Genomic DNA, 19,777 nt, shown 5'->3' on the forward strand with positions numbered 1-19,777 from the left:
CTGACTCAGTAATTCTATGTGACCTGTCTTTTTTTCACATCCCCAAATGTGGTGCCTTACCTTCACATGTTACTGGTCACGTCTCTTTAAAGGCAAGAAAATCAAACTTGTTCAGAAGGTTTTATAAACTGGAACGACAGAGATAGGAACTGTTCAAAACAGAATACAAAACATGCAAAGTATTCACTGATCTTTCTTCCAACAGTATTAGAGGTTAATGACACTCATGTCATGCACAGGATGAAAGACGTGATGTAGGACAAATGCTATTTGCAAAAAGGGAATCATCAGCATTTTTGTCTATATTCCTTTATAGCTTCAAAACAGATCAAAATCCACCATGACAAATAGATCAACAGAGAAAGCGATAGACACTATAAATGGGAGCTATATGAGAAGTCATTTTACACCTTTGATTATCCTCATATTAGTTGGACAAGCAGCTGGATGTGGAAGACCTTATTATGGCAAGAAAACATGCCCGACTGGCCAATGTGAAAGGCGTGGGGGTTAAGTGTTAGATGTCTGAACTGCTGAGCAGACCATATCAGGCTAGAGTTCACTCAGTTGTAATGCTATAAATGTTTAGACAGGGCCGTGTTGATATGACTGAAGTTTGCGTCTGGAGGCTAAAGGTTGTGGGATTCTAACTGAGCTTGTGTTTTAGGTTGCATTCAAATAAACATTTGAGATGCTTGGTTGAATACTGACAAATTCACAACCACACACACAGATCAATGATGACATACAGGTAGACTAAATTATCTGGATTTTCACATACACTGCTGTTCAGAAAGATGCAAGAATAAAGAGTTTAAAATGCAGTATGGGTTGCTCATTGGATAGAGAGAATATGAGCATGTGGAAAAGAGAGTCGCACACGCTTGAGGTTGTATTAGTTGTTCCAAATGTTGTCTTCATCCACTGTGGTATGGAAAACCTTTTAAGCCGATAGCATTGCACCTACACTTCTTAAATCCTGGGCTTAAATTGACTGTATTATCCACACACATGGTAAATCTCTTTAACACCTACAAACATGAATGCTGTTATAGATGTTTATGGGTGTGTGTGTTTGCCCTTTTAGCTGGGAGAAACACAACAAATGAGGAGCTGGAGAGCATGTTGGAGAGTGACAACCCGGCTATCTTTACCTCGGGGGTAAGCGATACAACAAATGTAACATCCTGAGTGAGTGAATTTTCATCTAATTGTACTCCTCTCTTAACTCTTTCCATCTGTTGTACCATCGTAGATCATTATGGACAACATCACCGAGCAAGCTATGAATGAGATCGAGACGCGGCACAATGAGATCATCAAGCTGGAAAACAGCATCAGAGAGCTTCACGATATGTTCATGGACATGGCCATGCTGGTGGAGAGCCAGGTGAAAACATCGATCCTCTCTCAGTTCCTACAGCTGTGTGGTTTGGGGCTCAGCCAAATGCATGTGAAAATAAACCTGCAAATACAATCATGAATTGGCAATCCACCTGCCAACATGGACAATATAAAGAAGATATACAAAATTCCTGTTTGTAGATTTAGAATTTCCTCCTGTCAGTGGTTTGAAATTGTGCCCTGGCTAATGCTAAAGTTCAGTAGCACACTGTGTGCACAATGGTGAAATCATTAACCAGCTATCCTGCTGCAGCAGCTGCTGCTTTTCCCTGTCATGAAAATAATTCCACTAGAGACAGACAGCAACTAGCAGTCTTTTAATTTACATACAAGTTGTAGAGGGAATTAGTACAGAGTTGGATGGAGGTTATGTTTTCAGCTCCAACTGGTTCTCTGTTTGCAAATTATCTCAGTAAATTTAGACAGAATTTTGGAACAGATCATTTTTGGCTCAAGGATCAGTTGATTGGAATCTGTATATGGGATTTCTGCCATTTTTGAATACATAATTATGCTGCGTTCATGAGCTGGATGGAAAATCTGACATCTGGGACTTTCAGTAAGGAAACTAAACGGCATTGCATTAATTAGCTTAGCTAGTTTTGTAAGAGCCTTAAATTATAAACAAACCTTGATTTTACAGGGGTTTTGGCTTTGTAAGTTGAGAATATTTCAGAATTTCTCATTCCCCTGTGTTAGAAATGGTATTCTGTCAGAGAACAGAGATGCTCTGAGTCTATAATGTACATTGTGCTGAGGTACTTACATCATCTAGTGAGCTGTGAACATGACTGCTTCGACAATATGTTCCCTTACTATACTATAGCTTCTTTAAAGCCAGATACGCACATTATCCTCAAGTGTAAGAGTTATCTTTGCTTATCTCAGTTAAGTGTTGAGCTTCAGTTAAATCAGTAGTCTTGCCTGTATATGTGACTGCATGAGTGTGTGGGCTGAACCCCCCACAGAGATGAACTGTTTCCCTCATCAGAAATAGTCAGTCTGAATTATGCAAATGGAAATGTAAACACATGCATAAGAAAAAATATGCTGAATGATGAATACGAAAATAAATGTTTGCGTGCAAGTCATATGAATAATAGCACAATGCAATAGCAGGCATAATTTTAGTGTGGGAGTCATAATTGCTTAAATGTCTAATAATAATAATAATTATTATTATTATTATTATTAGTAGTAGTAGTAGTAGTATTGTTTGTGTTTGTGTGTAAACTCTTTCATTCTCTTGCCACGCTTATGAAAACTCTAAATGTAATTAACTAACCCTTCCTTTATTAACAGTGCCACATCTTTTAAGATTATACTTACTGATTATACTGTTAATTTTGCCTTTATCAGCTTTGCACTCTCTTTTCCCTCTTTTTTTACACAACACTGTTACCACCACAATGACTCTAAGATCTAGAGAACAGAGAACAGCGCTCCCCTTCTCATACAGAAAGGTAATTTACCTGTGAATCCACTTTTTTTTCTTTTTTTTTTAAATTTAAATCATTGTTGCAGTGAATGCATGGTTTATATTAATATGTATTTTCATGCAAAAGGGTTGATTCTTTATTTTATTACTATTGTTTTAACACGCAATATTAGGCTTTCTTTGTTAATGAATGCTGATGGTTAATGACTTCTGCTGCTTTCATAAATAATAGTGTTAGTAAGAAGGAACACGTATGAATAAAGATAGGAAAAGAAAAGAGCAGTTAATATATTTTTCCTTCACAATACAGCAGTCTTTCCCATTCTCTCCGATACTCATATATTAAGTATTACACTAGGCATCATTGTAATTGTGACTTAAAACACATCTATGAAATCTAAATCTCAGTGTGGTTAAAGATGGTACTGAATGTGAGCTCTCAACATCACTATACAATGAATGCGTCTCTTGTTTTTTGTTCAGGGGGAACTGGTGAACAACATTGAGCGAAGTGTGCTGGACGCCAATGAATTTGTGGAGCAGGCAAAGGAGAACATCCCGAAATGCAAAAAGTTAAAAAAGATTGGCAAACGGGTGAGATTCAAGAAGCACACATTCTACCAACTAACTCATTATTTCCTATTTTTTCTTCTTCTTTCTCCCCTTCTGCTTCCCCTTTTCTGTCCTCATTGTCACTCATTATTCCTCCCCTTTCCCCTCACCTCCTCTCCATCTGTATCCACTCCTCCCCCTGCATCTACATCTGCTCCCTCTTTCTTCTTCCTGTCTGCATGTCTTCCACATCTCCTCTGTAACTAACCTCTCCTAGGGGGAAATGATAGACCGCATAGAGTACAATGTGGAGCACTCAGTAGACTATGTGGAGAGGGCAGTATCAGACACTAAGAAGGCGGTTAAATACCAGAGTAAAGCCCGGAGGGTGAGTCCTATATACAACAAACCATGCATGTGCACAAACATGCTATCACATATGAAAGTGATATTTAACTTCAGATGCATTGCATGTATATATTGTAGTCTGTCTTCAGTGTGTGTGCATGTATTCTGCATATGGAGCATGTGAAGCATGTGTGTTTTGAGTGTATTTGACCTATTCTAAATCAGTGATTTGTGTAGTGTACTACTGCAGTTACCAGGGTGTATATATGAAGTTAATATCAATCAATATCTCAATATCAAACAAAGAATAGCCCACCTGTACACCACCTGCTGCTAAACGTTCATGAAATCTGGTAAGTAAGTAGGCAAAGATGCCAAAATAGCTAAAGGTAATGGTTAAACTAGACTATCTTGCGATGGGATCACACCTGCCGCAATGCAAAAAAGGGGCCAGGGGCGTAAATTGGCAGGCCCCTCTCCTACTTCATACTGCGCTACTTCCGGCGCTCTTGATCAGATCACACCCATTTTCCAACTCTGCCTTCATTTTGATCTCGACTAAACACCTGTAAAGGTTCTGGACTGTATCTTGCACGATTGTTGGGCCAGGAGCAAAGTACTTAAAACCATCTCTGTGGTAGTTCCCGCTACAATAGGACCAGGATCTCACACACACACACGCACGCACGCACGCACGCACGCACGCACACACACACACACACACACACACACACACACACACTACCAGAATCATTTTCATTTTCATCAATTAATTACCGAAATGTCCCACGTAAACCATACCAAATAGTAGTGGTACAAATGTAAATTCCAGCTCTCTTAGTAATACATCAATAAACCCCACAAAATGTTTGTTTGGATTACACAAGAAATGTTAATTACTGAGCTTTGGAGGAGCTGGGTGTATTCTGTTACCTTTGGACAGAGCTAGGCTGGCTGCTCCCCCTGTTTCCTTGTCTTTGTTCTAAGCTAACCAGCTGCTGGCTCCAGCTTCTTATTCAACCATACATGAGAATAGTATTGGTCGTCTCATGTAACTCTCGGCTAAAAGCGAATAAGACAAAAACAACTGGGAACAACTAGTCTACAGTTCATAAAGAGGCTTATTCACAGGTTACCGTCATTCCTTAATTTAACAACCTAGATCACAGTGGAACAGCTCTGCCACCTATTGGTGAATATCTATAATAGCACTCAAAGGTAGAGGAATTTCATACATCACATGACCCCAATCTACTACAAGGGTCATCCACATAATTATTCCCCACTTATAATCATAGACTGTGCTCTTCCTTTCTTTCCTTCTGTCTCTGTTTCTCATTCGTTCTCTCTTTAAATCCACTGAATCATTTGCTGACACTTTGCCCTCCTTGTTTCTATTCTCCCCCTCCAGAAGGTGATCCTGATAGGAGGTTGTATTGCAGCATGTTTGATCGTCCTCATTATTTGCCTCGCAGTTGGACTCAGTTAGGACTCTAAGAAATCCCTACAGACCAGACAGGGCAGGACGTGATGCCTATTTCTTAGGGTCATATGTTCTGCAGTTAATATGTACTATATAGCGGGGTCTGTACTGTGCAGTTAGGAACTGCTCATGAAGTAGAAAGCAGGCTTGCATAAATGCCCTGTGCACTCAAATATGTTACGATAACTTTTATGTAAATGTTTTAATATATGTTTTCTAAACCTTCTTTACAGTCAAAAGTCCTGAGGAACTAACTTGTGCTTTGTGTCTGTTTGTGTCATGATTCACAGTGTACCTTTGTAGTGTGCATGTTCTGCAGTCTGCTGAACAGCTTTGCATGTTTTTCTACAAACACCAAGCTGCAGAAAGGTGGTTATGTTAATCAAAACAAACGTGTGTTGAATCAAAGACCGAAATCATTTTCAAAGTGCTTATACCTCAGCATATAGTTTATGAACAGCACATACAGTACTTGCAGATGTATCTAACATTGATCCTGATAATGTTTTATGAGTCCATGGTCACGGTTACAAAATAATTAACTTCACCTTGTTTTAAGCATTAAAATAATACTGTACTTCTACCATATGGGAAATACACATTGTTGTTTTGCCAGGTAACTCTCTTTATGCTAAGCCAAGCTAACCAGCTGCTGGCTCCACCTTCTTTTTTACCGTACATGAGAACTGTATCAATCCTCTCATTTAACTATTGGCTGCCAAAATGCCAAACTATACGTTTTTACTTTAAGAATTGATGAAGACTGTTGATTCCACAGGGTTTACAAGTTGGACATTGGCTGTTTATGAATGTAGAGGAATGCATGCTGAAAAGACATGTTTTGCAATTTACCTTTAAAGCCACCGTGTAGATTTTTGAAGAAAAATTAAACAATCCCTGTGAACATCAGCTCAGTCATATCTTTAGGATTATTTCAGGAGGTAGCTCCATGCATTGCTGTCTGCCACATTACACTCTTTGCTGCCACCAGATGGCGCCAATATTGAGGAGTCCCATATTCTAAACATAGTGGCTTTAAATACGAGAACCATTCACGTTTGTGGCATGTGTGAATGTACTGTATGTTGTTTGATGTGGTATGATCAAAATGCAGGAACCAAAGACTTTTGGTTTTAGTAGAGGATGTGGAAACGCTTCTATACAACAGTCACACTCCAACAACATCATAACCCGGCTTCATTAAAATCAAATATTGCCTTCTGCTTTTCTCCTAAACTGCATTTTGTTCTGATCATTATAAATATTGTAATGTATTAAAGTAAAGTCATATCTCTAACATGTTTTCCTCTGCTCCCCATTTGCTGCCATTGATGACTGTTTATCTGTTCTTGTTAACACTTAACACTACAGAAGAAAATTATGATTATCATATGCTGTGTGGTTCTGGGAATTGTCATTGCTTCCATTGTTGGAGGAACGCTGGCATAAACCACAACCACAGTCACACTCAAAGACACACAGCCGCAGACACACAACAGAGTAAAGACAGACAGATTTACATTTTCAGTTTCCTGTTTTCATAAATTCAATCTATTACAAGGTGCATTATATTGTACGACACATTTTACACGCAGCGTACAGGGCCAGAGGTGTTTTCGCATGAGTTGCTATTTTGTAAATGTGTGGTGCTGCAAACTGTTTATCTGAGTGTTGAGTGTTGTCAACGATAAGATGTTTCCAAAAGTGAATTCCTGAATTTACTAAATATGTAACACTATACTAATACATTCCAACTTCCAAATATGACATTTATTCAGTTGTGATGTCTATTTTGTGTTGTACAGGCAAAGTTATGGGCCACTAATCTGCAGTGGGTTTTTTTAAAGCCACATTATCTATAGATCTATATCTTTATTTACTTTATGTTTTCTTTTGACGTTCTCTCTCTGATGTCCTCTACCTCCCATCAAAAGCCCTGCATGGTTTAGTTCACTGTAAAGTTGTGTTTTGTTTTCTAATGCAAAGGGGACAGACGACATGTTGGATAGTTAGCTCGTAGAATCATCACACTGCCAAACATTTTCTAATGTCATATCTTGTAGTTTACAGAAGCCATGCTATTGTACTAAACTTCATCTGGCCTTACCAGTTGTGCAGCATTTCTGGCCGTTGCTCCAGTGTTGCGCGTGCATGGGAAAGAGGATATATGTGTGTTTATTTGTAGCTAAATGTTTGAATGTGCTGAGTGTGAGTCGTGGAATGAAAACATGAGTGCTTGTTATTAGCCACCTGTGTCTTTGTTTTGTATAAAGTGTAAACTGATATAAATCTATCTAACACTGCCAATATGTTCAAATAAGATGTTAAAATTGAGTCTAGTCAGGTTTGGATTGATAACTCTGGTCTGTAAGTGACAAACATTTGTTGTTTTATGTCTTTTTATAAACCCCGAGCTTTAAGCATATTCTTTGTTGAGCTACTTCACTGTTCATTTTCATGAGTGAACATGAGTCAGTGAAAGTGTCAGCATGAACTCAAAGTAGCCCTGTAAAAAACTCATTTCTGCTTTTAGACATGCATAGAGACTGCAACCATGTTACCATGTTGCCTACTCAACTTGTTGCCTTTGTGGTGTATTGTGATGACATGGTTTGGTTTCATCTAAGTTTGTTTTGTTTTTTAAGTAAAGATTGTCTGAAAAATCACATTCAGAGTGTGTGCGTTGCTTTACATAAGTGCATTTAAAGAGACAGGATGTTTCTGTAAGTCCATTAAAGGGAAAATCTTGTATTTTCCAACTTGGTTCTTCTCATCACTGTGGCCGTTCTGACTCTCAGTCATGAAAACTTTGCACTGGTCACCAACTCTATAGAGTTTTAGCAAAAGCAACATTGTATTTCGTAGAAGTAGAAGTGTTTTCATTTAAAATCTCACTTAAATAACCAGGGTGTACTATTACGTGGTATTTAGCGGTGCTGTTGCAGATTGCAACCAACTGAATACCCCTTCCCTCACCCCTCCTGTTCCAAGAGTGTAGTAGAACCTATGGTGGCATGTAAGTAAATGTGAAAGGCCCTCTCAAGAGCCAGTGTTTGGTTTGTCCATTCTGGGCAACTGTAGAAACATGGTGAGCAGCAAGGTGGGCTCCGTGAAAGAGAATGTAGATATCAAGGGCTCATTCTAAGATAACGAAAACACAACCATTCTTATTTTTAGGTGATTATAAACTAATGAAAACATAATTATGAATATTATATTCCATTCTATTATTATGAGTGAGAGAGAGAGAGAGACACACACAGAGAGAGACAGAGAGAGACTTCTTTTTAAAGGCAAAGCAACCTTTACCCTCCAGTAACTTGCTTTATTTATTTTATTTCCTTTTTTCTGGCCATTGGTTGTTTGTCTATTTCTCTAAATTCTGAGGCTAATGTATTATTTTCTTCTGTCCCTGTTTAAACATCCCACATTACAGCTACATGAGTAAACGTTTGATGACAGAGACAGATTTCCTTACAATTTCTAATATCCCTTATTAAGTTTTGTCCAGCTCATGAACTGAAATGTTTTTCTTGTATTGCGAGGAATTACTTCCCATTTTAGTAGGGCAACTATGTCCTTTACTTTCCATCAACTCTTGTCTGGACTCTGAAGTTTCCTTTTACTCACAGTCAAAGCACACAGGACATTTACTTCCTCTTCTAGTGTCTGACAATAAACATTACCTGTTTCAAATAAACACATTAAGTTACAGTATTTTCTAACCAACATCCAAGGATTTAGAACTAAGACTTACATTTTAAGTACATTCCGTATAAAACAAAGTTCAGTTCTATCTATTCACCAATAAGTTCACCATAAAGTATTGTGGTGATTATGTAATAATGTGCTTTGTGGTCTTGTTGCACCACAGCATTTAGTAATAATTAGGTCATAATAAAGAGTTCTCTTTTGCTTGCAAATGCCCTATCAAAACACAACGGTTTCTACTTCCAAAATTTACTTGTCAGAACAATTAATTACTGTTGTCCTCATGGGAGCTGATGTTGAATAGCTCAACAATGCCCTAAGAAAAGTTAATGAAATGTGTCTATAAGTCAGTATCTGCAGTAAGATCATACAAAAAAAGAAAATATATAGATTATTTACTATGAAGTAGCCATGCTTAAATGTTGTGTTTTTCTTTATGATGTTACAGTATGAGGTGTAGAATATCTAAAAAGACAAACTGGGTGCTGGAAAGAAGAAAAAGTCTTTTTCTGTGTCTACACATCACAAAGTATTATCCACAATGTTTTCTTTAAGAGAGTTTGTCTATGACACATCTTCACAGACCACAGCTAACCACTAACCACGATTTCCTGTAACGTATTTGACATACTTTTAATACAGTTCAGCTCCAATCTACTACTGCTGGACAACTATGTTGATGTCTGTGAGAGGAGATAAGAGTCACCTCCTCTGCAGGCCTGGATGGTAGTCTTGGGTTTGTTCAGCAGCAGTCTGAATTAGACATATCCACTGGGTATCTTCCAAAGTTTCAGTCGTTTTAGTGCAGAATTCCACCCACATGCGGCGCTGTGACATATAATACTAACACAAAGCAGTCACACTGTACCATCATTAGATACGACAGATCGAATCGAAATGTGTTTCTCCAAACTGCATGACATTTCTAATATGCTTTTCTTTTTGTCTTTATGTCTGCTGTCGTGATTACTTCAGATTACTCAAACTTCTCTTATATGTTGATTACTTGAGTTCACAAACATCACAAACAGCTTCTTTCTCTTAGCCATCAGGACTCTGAACTCCTCCCTGTTGCTCCCTCCTCACATAACACTGACATCCATTACCCTGATTGTCTGCTGTTGTCCATTTATGTATTTGTGCTGCTGAGAATAATATACTGTACCAAAAAACATTTTTTAAATCTATCCATCTAAGCTCATGTTACTTTTTCTTCACAAACATTGCTTGCATTTATTAGGTTTATTTAGTGAGTAAAGATTTGTGTTTAAGTCTAAACGTTATGTTTTTAATTGACCTTGTTAAAATGCTTGCAGCTATATGTGCATGTAGGTACAAAGGTACAAGCCAAGGAATCAACTTAAGTCAAGTTTATTTGGATAGCTCATTGTCACACATCAAGTAAAAGAGCATGACATAGGCTTAGGCCCACAACAGCAGACATCCCCAGCCTAGCCCAACTATTCATACAAGAAAACCATTTGAAAATATCATAGTGCTGAATATTGGTGTCCTACCTGGACAACATTTACACAAGCAAGAACAAAAATAAATGCCCATTCATTGTTGAGATGTCACATTAAGAATCAAAACAAGCTTTTAGGGAGCTTAATTATGCACAGTTATTAATGTTTCATGCTAAAGTACTGATGATTAACAGGGGCACTGTGTCTGAGTTAATGGCAGTGCTGTCTGGTGTCTTATAACTTTTAAGAAATTTAAAATGAAAAACATAGTTGCTTTGGCTGTATAGAAAATCCAAGTGATTTCATAAATTAGATTTCTTGTGTTTTAAAATTTGATGAAAGAACTAGGAGCCTGGTTCCAGCCAATCATCCAATATCCTGTTGACTAGCTGCATGACAACCATGAGTAAGCAACCTGTTAAATGTAAGTTGATACAAATGTCTATGTTCCTTTAATTCAAAGGCTTACACACTGTTAATTATATATACAAATATTAATGTTTATATTATTTAAGTTTTATCAAGGATAGATTATAAGACTGCAGGCCCCTGAATACAGTCATGTAAGATTCCCCCCCCCCCACCCCCACCCCAATTACAAAAGAGCAAAACACCAAGACTAAAAGAGACACAAAACGATGCAGCTTTATCTTTGTAGATCTTGAGTAGTTCTAGATTGGGTCTTTGTTGTCAATTTGTGTCTATTTACATCTCTTTTTTCTGTCACTTGGGTCACTGGCCCCCTGCCCGGTAGACCCATTCAGTGGTTCATCCAAAAGTTTGATCAATTTACCAAGTAGCTAACTTCAAAAAACATTGCAACATTATTTAAAATGTGGCTACAAATCTTGGTTAACCCTTGTGTTGTCTTCCCGTAGACTGTGAACAAAATTGCAAATGAACTTTTTTTGGTTCTTTTTCCAACGTTTTTTGACGCTTTTTGAAACGTTTTTGTCACTTTTTTTGATACATGGTCAATAAACAAATTTAAGCAAAATTTAAATGACATAATACCTAATTTTTTTGTTTAAAAAAAAACAGAAATTGTGGATTATTTTGACTGATAGTTAAGATCAGAGGATGTTGAGTGGATCACCGTTTATCTCAAATGCTATAAAATTGAAGAAAAAAAAACACCCACAATTCAATGAAAGTAATCATAAATTTTACCTGCCAAGAATGTTACATGGCATCCATACAATGGACATCCACGCATTCATGTTATTTTGGGAATAATTTGGGTCAAAGAAACCCATAATTCTGGGTCAAATTTGACCCGAGGACAACACAAGGGTTAAACAACAGTGAACCCTGCCCTTAGAGACCTGGGAAGAAGTAGAAGTGCTTTGTTAGAGTGGTTCTGTCTTTGGTCGGCATCTGTCTTAGGCTTTGAACGGAAAACTCTTCAAAGCGTTGCATAACCTGTGTGGTTGAAACAAACAATGTATTAAATTGACCAAAAGTCTAACAAAACAAGAGCTTCATCATCACAGCTTGCTATGTGGTGTTATTGCCTCACAAACTTTACACACAAACTAACTTTCCACTTACTTCTCGGAAAAGCTCCTCAATGTGTTCCTTATGTGCCAAGGTGTTGAATACATCAACAATGTACTGGATGAGAAAAGACCCATTAATTTTTTGTCTGTATGAGACTGTATCTGGAGGAAAAAACACACAGAAAGAGAAAATATATTTAGTTTTTATTATATAAAGTAACTATTCTTAGCAGTTTTCAATGCAGATTATTGATGTTTATTTTCATTCTGTATCTCTATGAGCTGTAGAATAAGATCTGAAAATGTTTAAGTTAACTTACTGGGGGTGGAGGAAAGAAGAGAAATGAAGTCTTTTTCTTTGTGTACACATCTCAAATTGTCATCCTCAATGTTTTCTTCGTCAGCAGACGGGGGCGGACTTGGCTGTGACGCATCATCACAGACCACTGCATCGTCACTAACAAGCACTGATCCTTTCTCCCCTGAAACACGTGGCATACTTTTAGTACAGTACACGAGAGCATCGCTTGATTGAAGCCAACAACAAGATGTTAGCAGGCTCCTAAATTCATTTATATTGGTGTTAGTTGTGTGAGAACAGATCACCTCCTCTGCAGGCCTGGATGATGATGATCTTGGGTTTGTTCAACAGCGCTGGACATTTCTCTGAGCCCAAGTGTTTGTAAATGTTGTCGATGGGGAACTCATCTGGATTCTCAACATCATCTTTTGTCCAGTTGCAACCGAGGACAGCTCCCAGTTTCCCATGAGACATGATAACCACCACCACACTGTCTGTCTCTTTGAGTTTCGGATGTTTAGAGAACTCCCTTACAGCAGCATCAATTGCCTGTGAGAATACAAAAAGTCAGTTACTGTATCACTATATCAACGTTGAATTTTTTTATTTTTATTTTATTTTGCTTTTTTATAATATTTTTTTAAATGAAAGTACCTTTCCTGTGAGGTTTGTGTGTTTCACCACCTCGTATCCCAGAGCCGTGAGCAGTGTCTCCATGTTCTCCTCGTCCTTCTCAGCTCCATTTCTGTTATATCTCTCATCAGTAAACTTTATATTAGTGATTAGCAGGGCCACACGATTCCTGATGGAATTTTTTTCTGCAGGGTAAGTCTGCAAAACACATTTAAAGAAAAAAAGTATAACAAAATTGTACCATAAGTTTGGAAATATGTACACTGTAGACTTTAATAAGAAAACTATCTTTCCCACTTGTTACCAACACCTTTCTTGAACAGAAACTTGTTGCAAATAGCTGAGGTTAAATCTGTCATTTAAGACCATGTGAAATATTTGATATTGCCTTCATGAATGACTAACTTTTCTATTCTTCATTTTCTCCATCCAGAATGCCTCGGTGGTAGGGATGAGCGTGGTGGACCAGTCCTGCTTCATCTGTTGCTCTGCAGCTGTGAACAGAAAACATTTATGTTCAAATGATGTACTTATTTTGGGGTATATCTGTATTCAGACAGTGTCAAATAGGATGAAATATGTCAGCTGACCCGGCTGTGCAGGTTGACCACAGGACAGACCCAGTTCAGAGTGAAGTGTCGGATCTCTTCTGCAAAGGTGAGCGATCATCTTCCTGCTGGCTACATCTCCTTTCTTCTTTATTGTGTCAATGAGACTGCGTGCCTTGTCTGCTGTGGTATTGTTCTCTTCAAGTATCGAGTCTTTCTGGCCATCATTCAAGACACCATCATCTAAAAGGTCGTCCAGGAGCTGCTTAATCAGTCCTTTGGACACCTTGTCCACAAACGTACCCCTCACCCTGGCAAGTTCACCTAGAAGAGCGAATATGAAGCAAAAGAAATGCACAACTCAGAAATTCTGATGTCAACAGAGGTTCTAACATTAAATAAGACTTTAGGAGTAGCCTATGTTATCATACCCTCATTGATATGAATAGGGTTGGCAAAATAATAGAGACACCTTTAAGTAGGCACACAGTCCAACAGCACCACAAATTACATCCTCTAAAAATTGATCATAAAGTTGGATCAACACTTTCATATAACAGTTTCAACAAAAAAAAAATGATTGCAGGCAGGGACGTCGTTAGGCCTATTTTAGGGGGGCTGAAGCTACCCAAAAATGTTCCTAAGCCCCCCTAAATAATAATAAGAACAACAATAACAATTCGATTTATCCTCATTGATATTTAGACCTAACAAATGATATATAGCTACAAAAAAATAGCCGAAAAGTCGGAAGTTAGACAGAAGTACAGAGAGTCGTTGTGCTATCAAGATGATGCACTGCACCGTCTCGTGGCATTGGTATGAACTGGCAGCTTTCAGAGCGTTGCAGACCGGCGCGTTGCAAGTAACTGGGGGATTCATCTCGTCTCGTCGCTACTCTTTGGTCTGAACTCGCTATACACCCTCCGCCCCACACATACACACACACCGATACACACGCTAATGGTGAAAGGAAGATTGATTACACCTAGTGTGATACAGAGTGAAATTGTAAGTGGTTTTTAATGACCTGCTTACCTTTAGCTACGTTTTCTTGAGGTAAAGGAAAGGGGATATTTTGGTTTGCTATGGAAAACTAAAGTCTAGCTAGAGTGAACGAGGGAAATACAAGAAATGGTTAACTTAGCAAGTTAATCACAACTCTTTATTCATTGCCAATAATATAGCCTATCTCTATAGTAGGCATATTCTAAAACAATATCAATATCCATAGAATGTTGTTGTCACTGAAAACTAAAGTCATAGGGTCCCTGTTAATGCTATTGTACCGTTGTATCCTTCAATTCATTGAGCAGATGAGATGGATATTGGAAGATATTTTAGCAGGGAGAGAGAGAAGCAGGAGATTGGCAGCAGTTGATTCTGAGGGAGCCGGCGTGATTGAGGTCAGTAGTGGTCTATATAGGTCTAAGGATTGTTTGGTTTTCTTCTAACAATAAGCATTTGTTGGCAGGTCTAGGTACTAGGCATAGCCTAAACTAAATTATTTCATTATATTTATTATGTATGCTAGCTATATTCTAACCAATTTAACTTTCTTCATTCATTGGCTGTGATAAATTAAATAAATATGTAGATGTTGCCTAAATGTAGGCTAGGCTAAAGATGAGCACATGCCCACAGATACACATGTGAAAATAAAATGAAAGCAATCCTACATACAGTACATACAGTATATACAGTAATCATTACTCCAAATCTTTTATTCCTTCCGCCATCAGGTTATTGTATTTAGACAGTAGCCACTTTAAATAGGATCCGTATTAATATCTTACATGATAAAGTATGCAGTGATGCCTATTTTTTTCTTTTTCTTGTACTGCTATTTGTCATATTTGTTTAACTTACTCTGTCTGTTTTTGGACATTTTGGATGTTGTTTCATGTGACCAATTTGCATTTGGTCAATTTTGCGTTTTGTTTTATCTTAAAGGATAAGACAGAAGGAACAGAGTAGAAATGGAAGAAGAGGATATGTCTGTCACTTTTGACTTGTTAACATATTGGTTTCTTGACAGGTGGTTGACATACAGTATCTCACAAAAGTGAGTACACCCCTCACATTTTAGTAAATATTTCATTATATCTTTTAATGGGACAACACTGAAGAAATTACACTTTGCTACAATGTAAAGTATTAAGTGTACAGCTTGTATAACAGTGTAAATGTGCTGTCCCCTCAAAATAACTCAACACACAGCCATTAATGTCTAAACCGCTGGCAACTAAAGTGAGTACACCCCTATGTTAAATTCCCATAGAGGCAGGCAGATTTTTATTTTTAAAGGCCAGTTATTTCATGGATCCAGGATACTATGCATCCTGATAAAGTTCCCTTGGCCTTTGGAATTAAAATAGCCCCACATCATCACATGCCCTTCACCATACCTAGAGATTGGCATGGTTTTATGTTGGTTAGCCTAATAGCTGGTTTGATTTGCATTGAGAGATGATTTTATGGAAACTACCCCATGCCAAGCTCTAGGTATGGTGAAGGGTATGTGATGATGTGGGGCTATTTTAATTCCGAAGGCCAAGGGAACTTTATCAGGATGCATTGTGTCCTGGATCCATGAAATAACTGGCCTTTAAAAATAAAAATCTGCCTGCCTCTATGGGAATTTAACATAGGGGTGTACTCACTTTAGTTGCCAGCGGTTTAGACATTAATGGCTGTGTGTTGAGTTATTTTGAGGGGACAGCACATTTACACTGTTATACAAGCTGTACACTTAATACTTTACATTGTAGCAAAGTGTACTTTCTTCAGTGTTGTCCCATTAAAAGATATAATGAAATATTTACTAAAATGTAAGGGGTGTGCTCACTTTTGTGAGATACTCTAAGTGTAGCTCTAATACAGTAACGAAAGATGTGAGTGCAAAGATTTTGCAAACGCAAGTTACAAATACCCTGGGGGCTAAGCCCCCCCTGTCTTTCAATCCTAGTGACGTCCCTGATTGCATTAGACTGTATCCGTTTTAGCTAGGTGTACATAGTAAACTGGCAACTGTGTGTATAATAACGTTTTTAAAAAACAAACTACAAATGAATGTGAATTAGTAAGTGTGAGTTAGAAATCATTGACTTATGGTTCATTAATCAATAACTAATCCCTTAAACTCACAGACACTTTCTTAATAGTGAGTTACATCATGCATAAAATCCTTATTGAGCATTACTTAAGCATGTATCCTTGTTGTAAAGCATTACCATAAATGCATAGGTTTTTAATATTGCATACGTTAAGTTAAGCTCCACTACACGATAATAAACTGTAAAGGCTTATTCTGTTGCGGAGGGTTGCTGGTTTGTGCCCTTCCTCCTCACACAGAGAATTGCTGGCATGAGCGCCAGCAAAGTGAAACTAAAACGTGGCACACACAATAAAATGCAGAATTATCAAGACTTTTGATATTGTCAAGACTTTGGTAAACTTTGTAAAACAAAGGACGTGTAAGAAATCATATTTCTATCCCCCATCTTCCTCAGCGCTATACCACTCACTGTAGTCTAAGTAGAAACGCTTGCTGTCTGATCGCCTGCAGATATCCTCCAACATACACCAAAGTTATGGTTAGGCTACTTTTAAAATGCATTTAGCTCGGGAACACTTACCTGCCATTTCTCAAATCTCGTATCAGAACTGTTTAAACTGTAGTCTGAGAAAAAGATAGTTGCACATGAAATCTCGCCAGCTTCCGAAAGCCTGTGGAAAGGGGCGGTTGCGTTGCATAATGCGTAGGTGGATGAGATGGTAACGGTGTTTCCTGCTTGTATGTAACCTACTTTAAGTTACCAGTAGCCTACTACAGATCACTGTATTAGCCTACTGCTGCTAAGGCTAACATAGTGTGGCTTAAAAACAGAAGCATTGCTCCAAATGGTGAAGCGTTGTGACAATGAGTAGCCTAAATCCTAATCAAACGTTTATAGAGTAGCTATAGTTAGTTAATAATTAGCCTAGTTAATTGAGAAACGAGTGAGGAACGAATCAGGACCGACTTGATAATTGATTAATCGTTAATAAGTAGGCTGCTTCCCTTAGAATTATATTAGAGGATAATGATGAGTTCGAGAACACACTGGGAGATCCTATATTAATAAATAATAAAGCAGTGATTAGTTCATGGATAGGCCTATCTGTGAATCGATCATATAACTTTCTTCAGGAGTCGTTCCAGATTAACTCTGAATCAGCTAGTAATGACTCATTAATTACTAATTAGTTAAACATGTATTACTGTTTTTGCCCCCCACCCCCAAGTAAAGTGATACATAATAGAGTATTTACTAAATAGCCTAGTCCCTCGATCATTATTTTATTATCCTATGATTACCCTTTTTGTGTCCCTTGTGCTTTTCTCTCAAACTCTTATTACCGCAGTGGCAAGACCGCTGGGAACTCTGTTTCCATGTCGCATTGGACCCTGGTGAACGGTGCATAGCGAGACATTGGTGCCGTCCATCTCTGTGTTCGGGGAATGCTTACTCAGCACTCACACAGGTCGAGAACAACAACCTTAGCGGTGGGCAGAGCCCGCCTGATGTGGAGGAAAAGTCGCTGATGCGGTGCTCCCCTCCACCTTACCTGACTGTCCGCCTGGCTGTTATCGCCTGCCACTTCCTCCGTTGGTAAGTGGGCGCCGAACAGCTGGCGGGGTGCCGGAACGGGGCCGAGGCATGCCTCGCAGCTCGGGTGGAGATATAGCAGCAGAATGTAGCCGGTCCGTCAGTCGGTACACCGGCGGACACCACTGTTCTTCCAAGTCTTCAAACTGCTTGTCGCTGAAGAAAAATAGGGAGCAGATCTCTGGTCTCGCAGCTGTAATATACAGTAACTGCATACGTTAGAGAGGCTCGTGCAGGGCACAAGGGCGTGAAAGAAATCTTCACGAATGCGCATGCGCGAGGGATAAACCCAACAGCAACAGCTCTTAGAGGGCAAAGCCTATACGAAATAGAACTATTTGACATTAAGTCAATCATCATCATTAACAAAAATGTAGAGGGATGTGCAAAACGTTCAGGATAGGTATATAGAATGGATTCTGCAGCAGATAGGATGTAGGATTAAGGTTCAATGTGTGGGAGACCGGTGCCTTGTTGGTGAGGCTTATTGCTCAGGGGAAGAAACTGTTTTTGTGGCGTCAGGTTTTGGTCCTGATGGACCGCAGCCTCCTGTCGGAGGGGAGGGGTTCAAACTGTTTGTGTCTGGGGTGAGAGGGATTGGCTACAATCTTTCCTGCCTGCCTCAGCATCCTGGAGGCGTACAGGTCCTAGAGAGATGGCAGATTGCAGACAATCACCTTGTCAGCAGAGCGGATGATACGCTGCAGTCTGCCCTTGTCGTTAGCAGTGGCCGCAGCGTACCAGATGGTGATGAGCTGAATCAGAATCAGAATCAGAAAGGGCTTTATTGCCAAGTACTTTGCACATACGAGGAATTTGTCATGGTGTTGTTGGAGCATGTCACACATACAAATATTAGAAGGATAAAAAGATATAAACAATATAAGTATAAACATATACACACAGTACGTATTAATAACGATAAAATAAATTTAAATAAATAGTAAAATAAGTTAAACAGTAGTGAAAAGGGACGCTACAGCAGAGTAGGTACAGTGGCATGAGGAGCCAGAGGTGGGGTGTGGAGAGAGTCAGGATGGATTCCGAGCCTTGTTTAGAAGGCTAGTGGCGGAGGGGAAAAAACTGTTTATGTGGCGTGAGGTTTTGGTCCTAATGGACCTCATCCTCCTGCCAGAGGGGAGTGGCTCAAAGAGCTTGTGTCCGGGGTGGGAGGGGTCAGCCACAATCTTTCCAGCACGCTTCAGAGTCCTGGTGGCGTATAGGTCCTGGAGCGGCGGCAGATTGCAGCCAATCACCTTCTCAGCTGACCGAATGACACGCTGCAGCCTGCCCTTGTCCTTGGCAGTGGCAGCAGCGTACCAGATGGTGATGGAGGATGTGAGGATGGACTCAATGATGGCTGTGTAAAAGTGCACCATCATTGTCTTTGGCAGGTTGAATTTCTTCAGCTGCCGCAGGAAGTACATCCTCTGTTGTGCTTTCTTGACGAGGGAGCTGATGTTCAGCTCCCACTTGAGGTCCTGGGAGATGGTAGTTCCCAGGAAGCGGAAAGACTCCACAGTGTCAATTGTGGAGCCACAGAGGGTGATGGGGGCAGGTGGGGCTGGGTTCTTTCTGAAGTCCACAACCATCTCCACTGTCTTTAGAGCGTTGAGCTCTAGATTGTTTTGCTTGCACCAGGTCACCAGGTGGTCAGCCTCCCACCTGTAGGCGGACTCGTCTCCATCAGAGATGAGTCCGATGAGGCAGGTGTCGTCCGCAAACTTCAGAAGCTTGACGGA

At 39.2% G+C, this 19,777-nt stretch overlaps 2 protein-coding genes and 1 long non-coding RNA gene across 8 annotated transcripts in view; 2 read left to right on the top strand and 1 right to left on the bottom strand.

Annotated features, from left to right (window-relative positions):
* Positions 1-7,891, top strand: part of LOC116047681 (syntaxin-1A-like) — a 59,842-nt gene extending 51,951 nt beyond the window's left edge. The window contains exons 7-10 of one of the 5 annotated variants that reach the window (XM_031296600.2): positions 1,088-1,161; positions 1,256-1,390; positions 3,326-3,436; positions 5,154-7,891. In XM_031296600.2, the coding sequence (XP_031152460.1) occupies positions 1,088-1,161; positions 1,256-1,390; positions 3,326-3,436; positions 5,154-5,231 (398 nt within the window). In that variant the 3' untranslated portion in view covers positions 5,232-7,891. Of the gene's footprint in view, positions 1-1,087; positions 1,162-1,255; positions 1,391-2,824; positions 2,868-3,325; positions 3,437-3,671; positions 3,783-5,153 lie in introns of those variants that run through there. The other 4 variants (XM_031296599.2, XM_036001291.1, XM_031296601.2 and 1 more) reach the window with 4 other exon arrangements.
* Positions 7,892-8,597: 706 nt separating this feature from the next.
* LOC116047680 lies at positions 8,598-10,733 on the top strand. Its single transcript, XR_004104455.2, has 2 exons — positions 8,598-8,801; positions 8,841-10,733. It is a non-coding gene; the product is annotated as an uncharacterized LOC116047680 (long non-coding RNA).
* LOC116047679 (caspase-1-A-like) lies at positions 10,292-17,196 on the bottom strand. Of its 2 annotated transcripts, XM_036001386.1 has the most exons (10): positions 17,093-17,191; positions 17,022-17,049; positions 13,426-13,707; positions 13,241-13,329; positions 12,857-13,033; positions 12,508-12,751; positions 12,222-12,383; positions 11,954-12,063; positions 11,694-11,824; positions 10,292-11,251 (listed from the first exon to the last, which is right to left on the bottom strand). In XM_036001386.1, exons 2-9 carry the CDS (start codon positions 17,026-17,028, stop codon positions 11,720-11,722), a joined length of 1,176 nt encoding a protein of 391 aa, XP_035857279.1. In that variant the 5' UTR covers positions 17,029-17,049; positions 17,093-17,191; the 3' UTR covers positions 10,292-11,251; positions 11,694-11,719. The 2 variants fall into 2 exon arrangements, with proteins under 2 accessions (XP_035857279.1, XP_031152457.2); XM_031296597.2 differs by having other exon boundaries at positions 17,022-17,196.
* Positions 17,197-19,777: the final 2,581 nt, after the last annotated feature.

The sequence above is a fragment of the Sander lucioperca genome, chromosome 5, assembly GCF_008315115.2.
Source record: "Sander lucioperca isolate FBNREF2018 chromosome 5, SLUC_FBN_1.2, whole genome shotgun sequence".
Lineage (NCBI taxonomy): Eukaryota > Metazoa > Chordata > Actinopteri > Perciformes > Percidae > Sander > Sander lucioperca.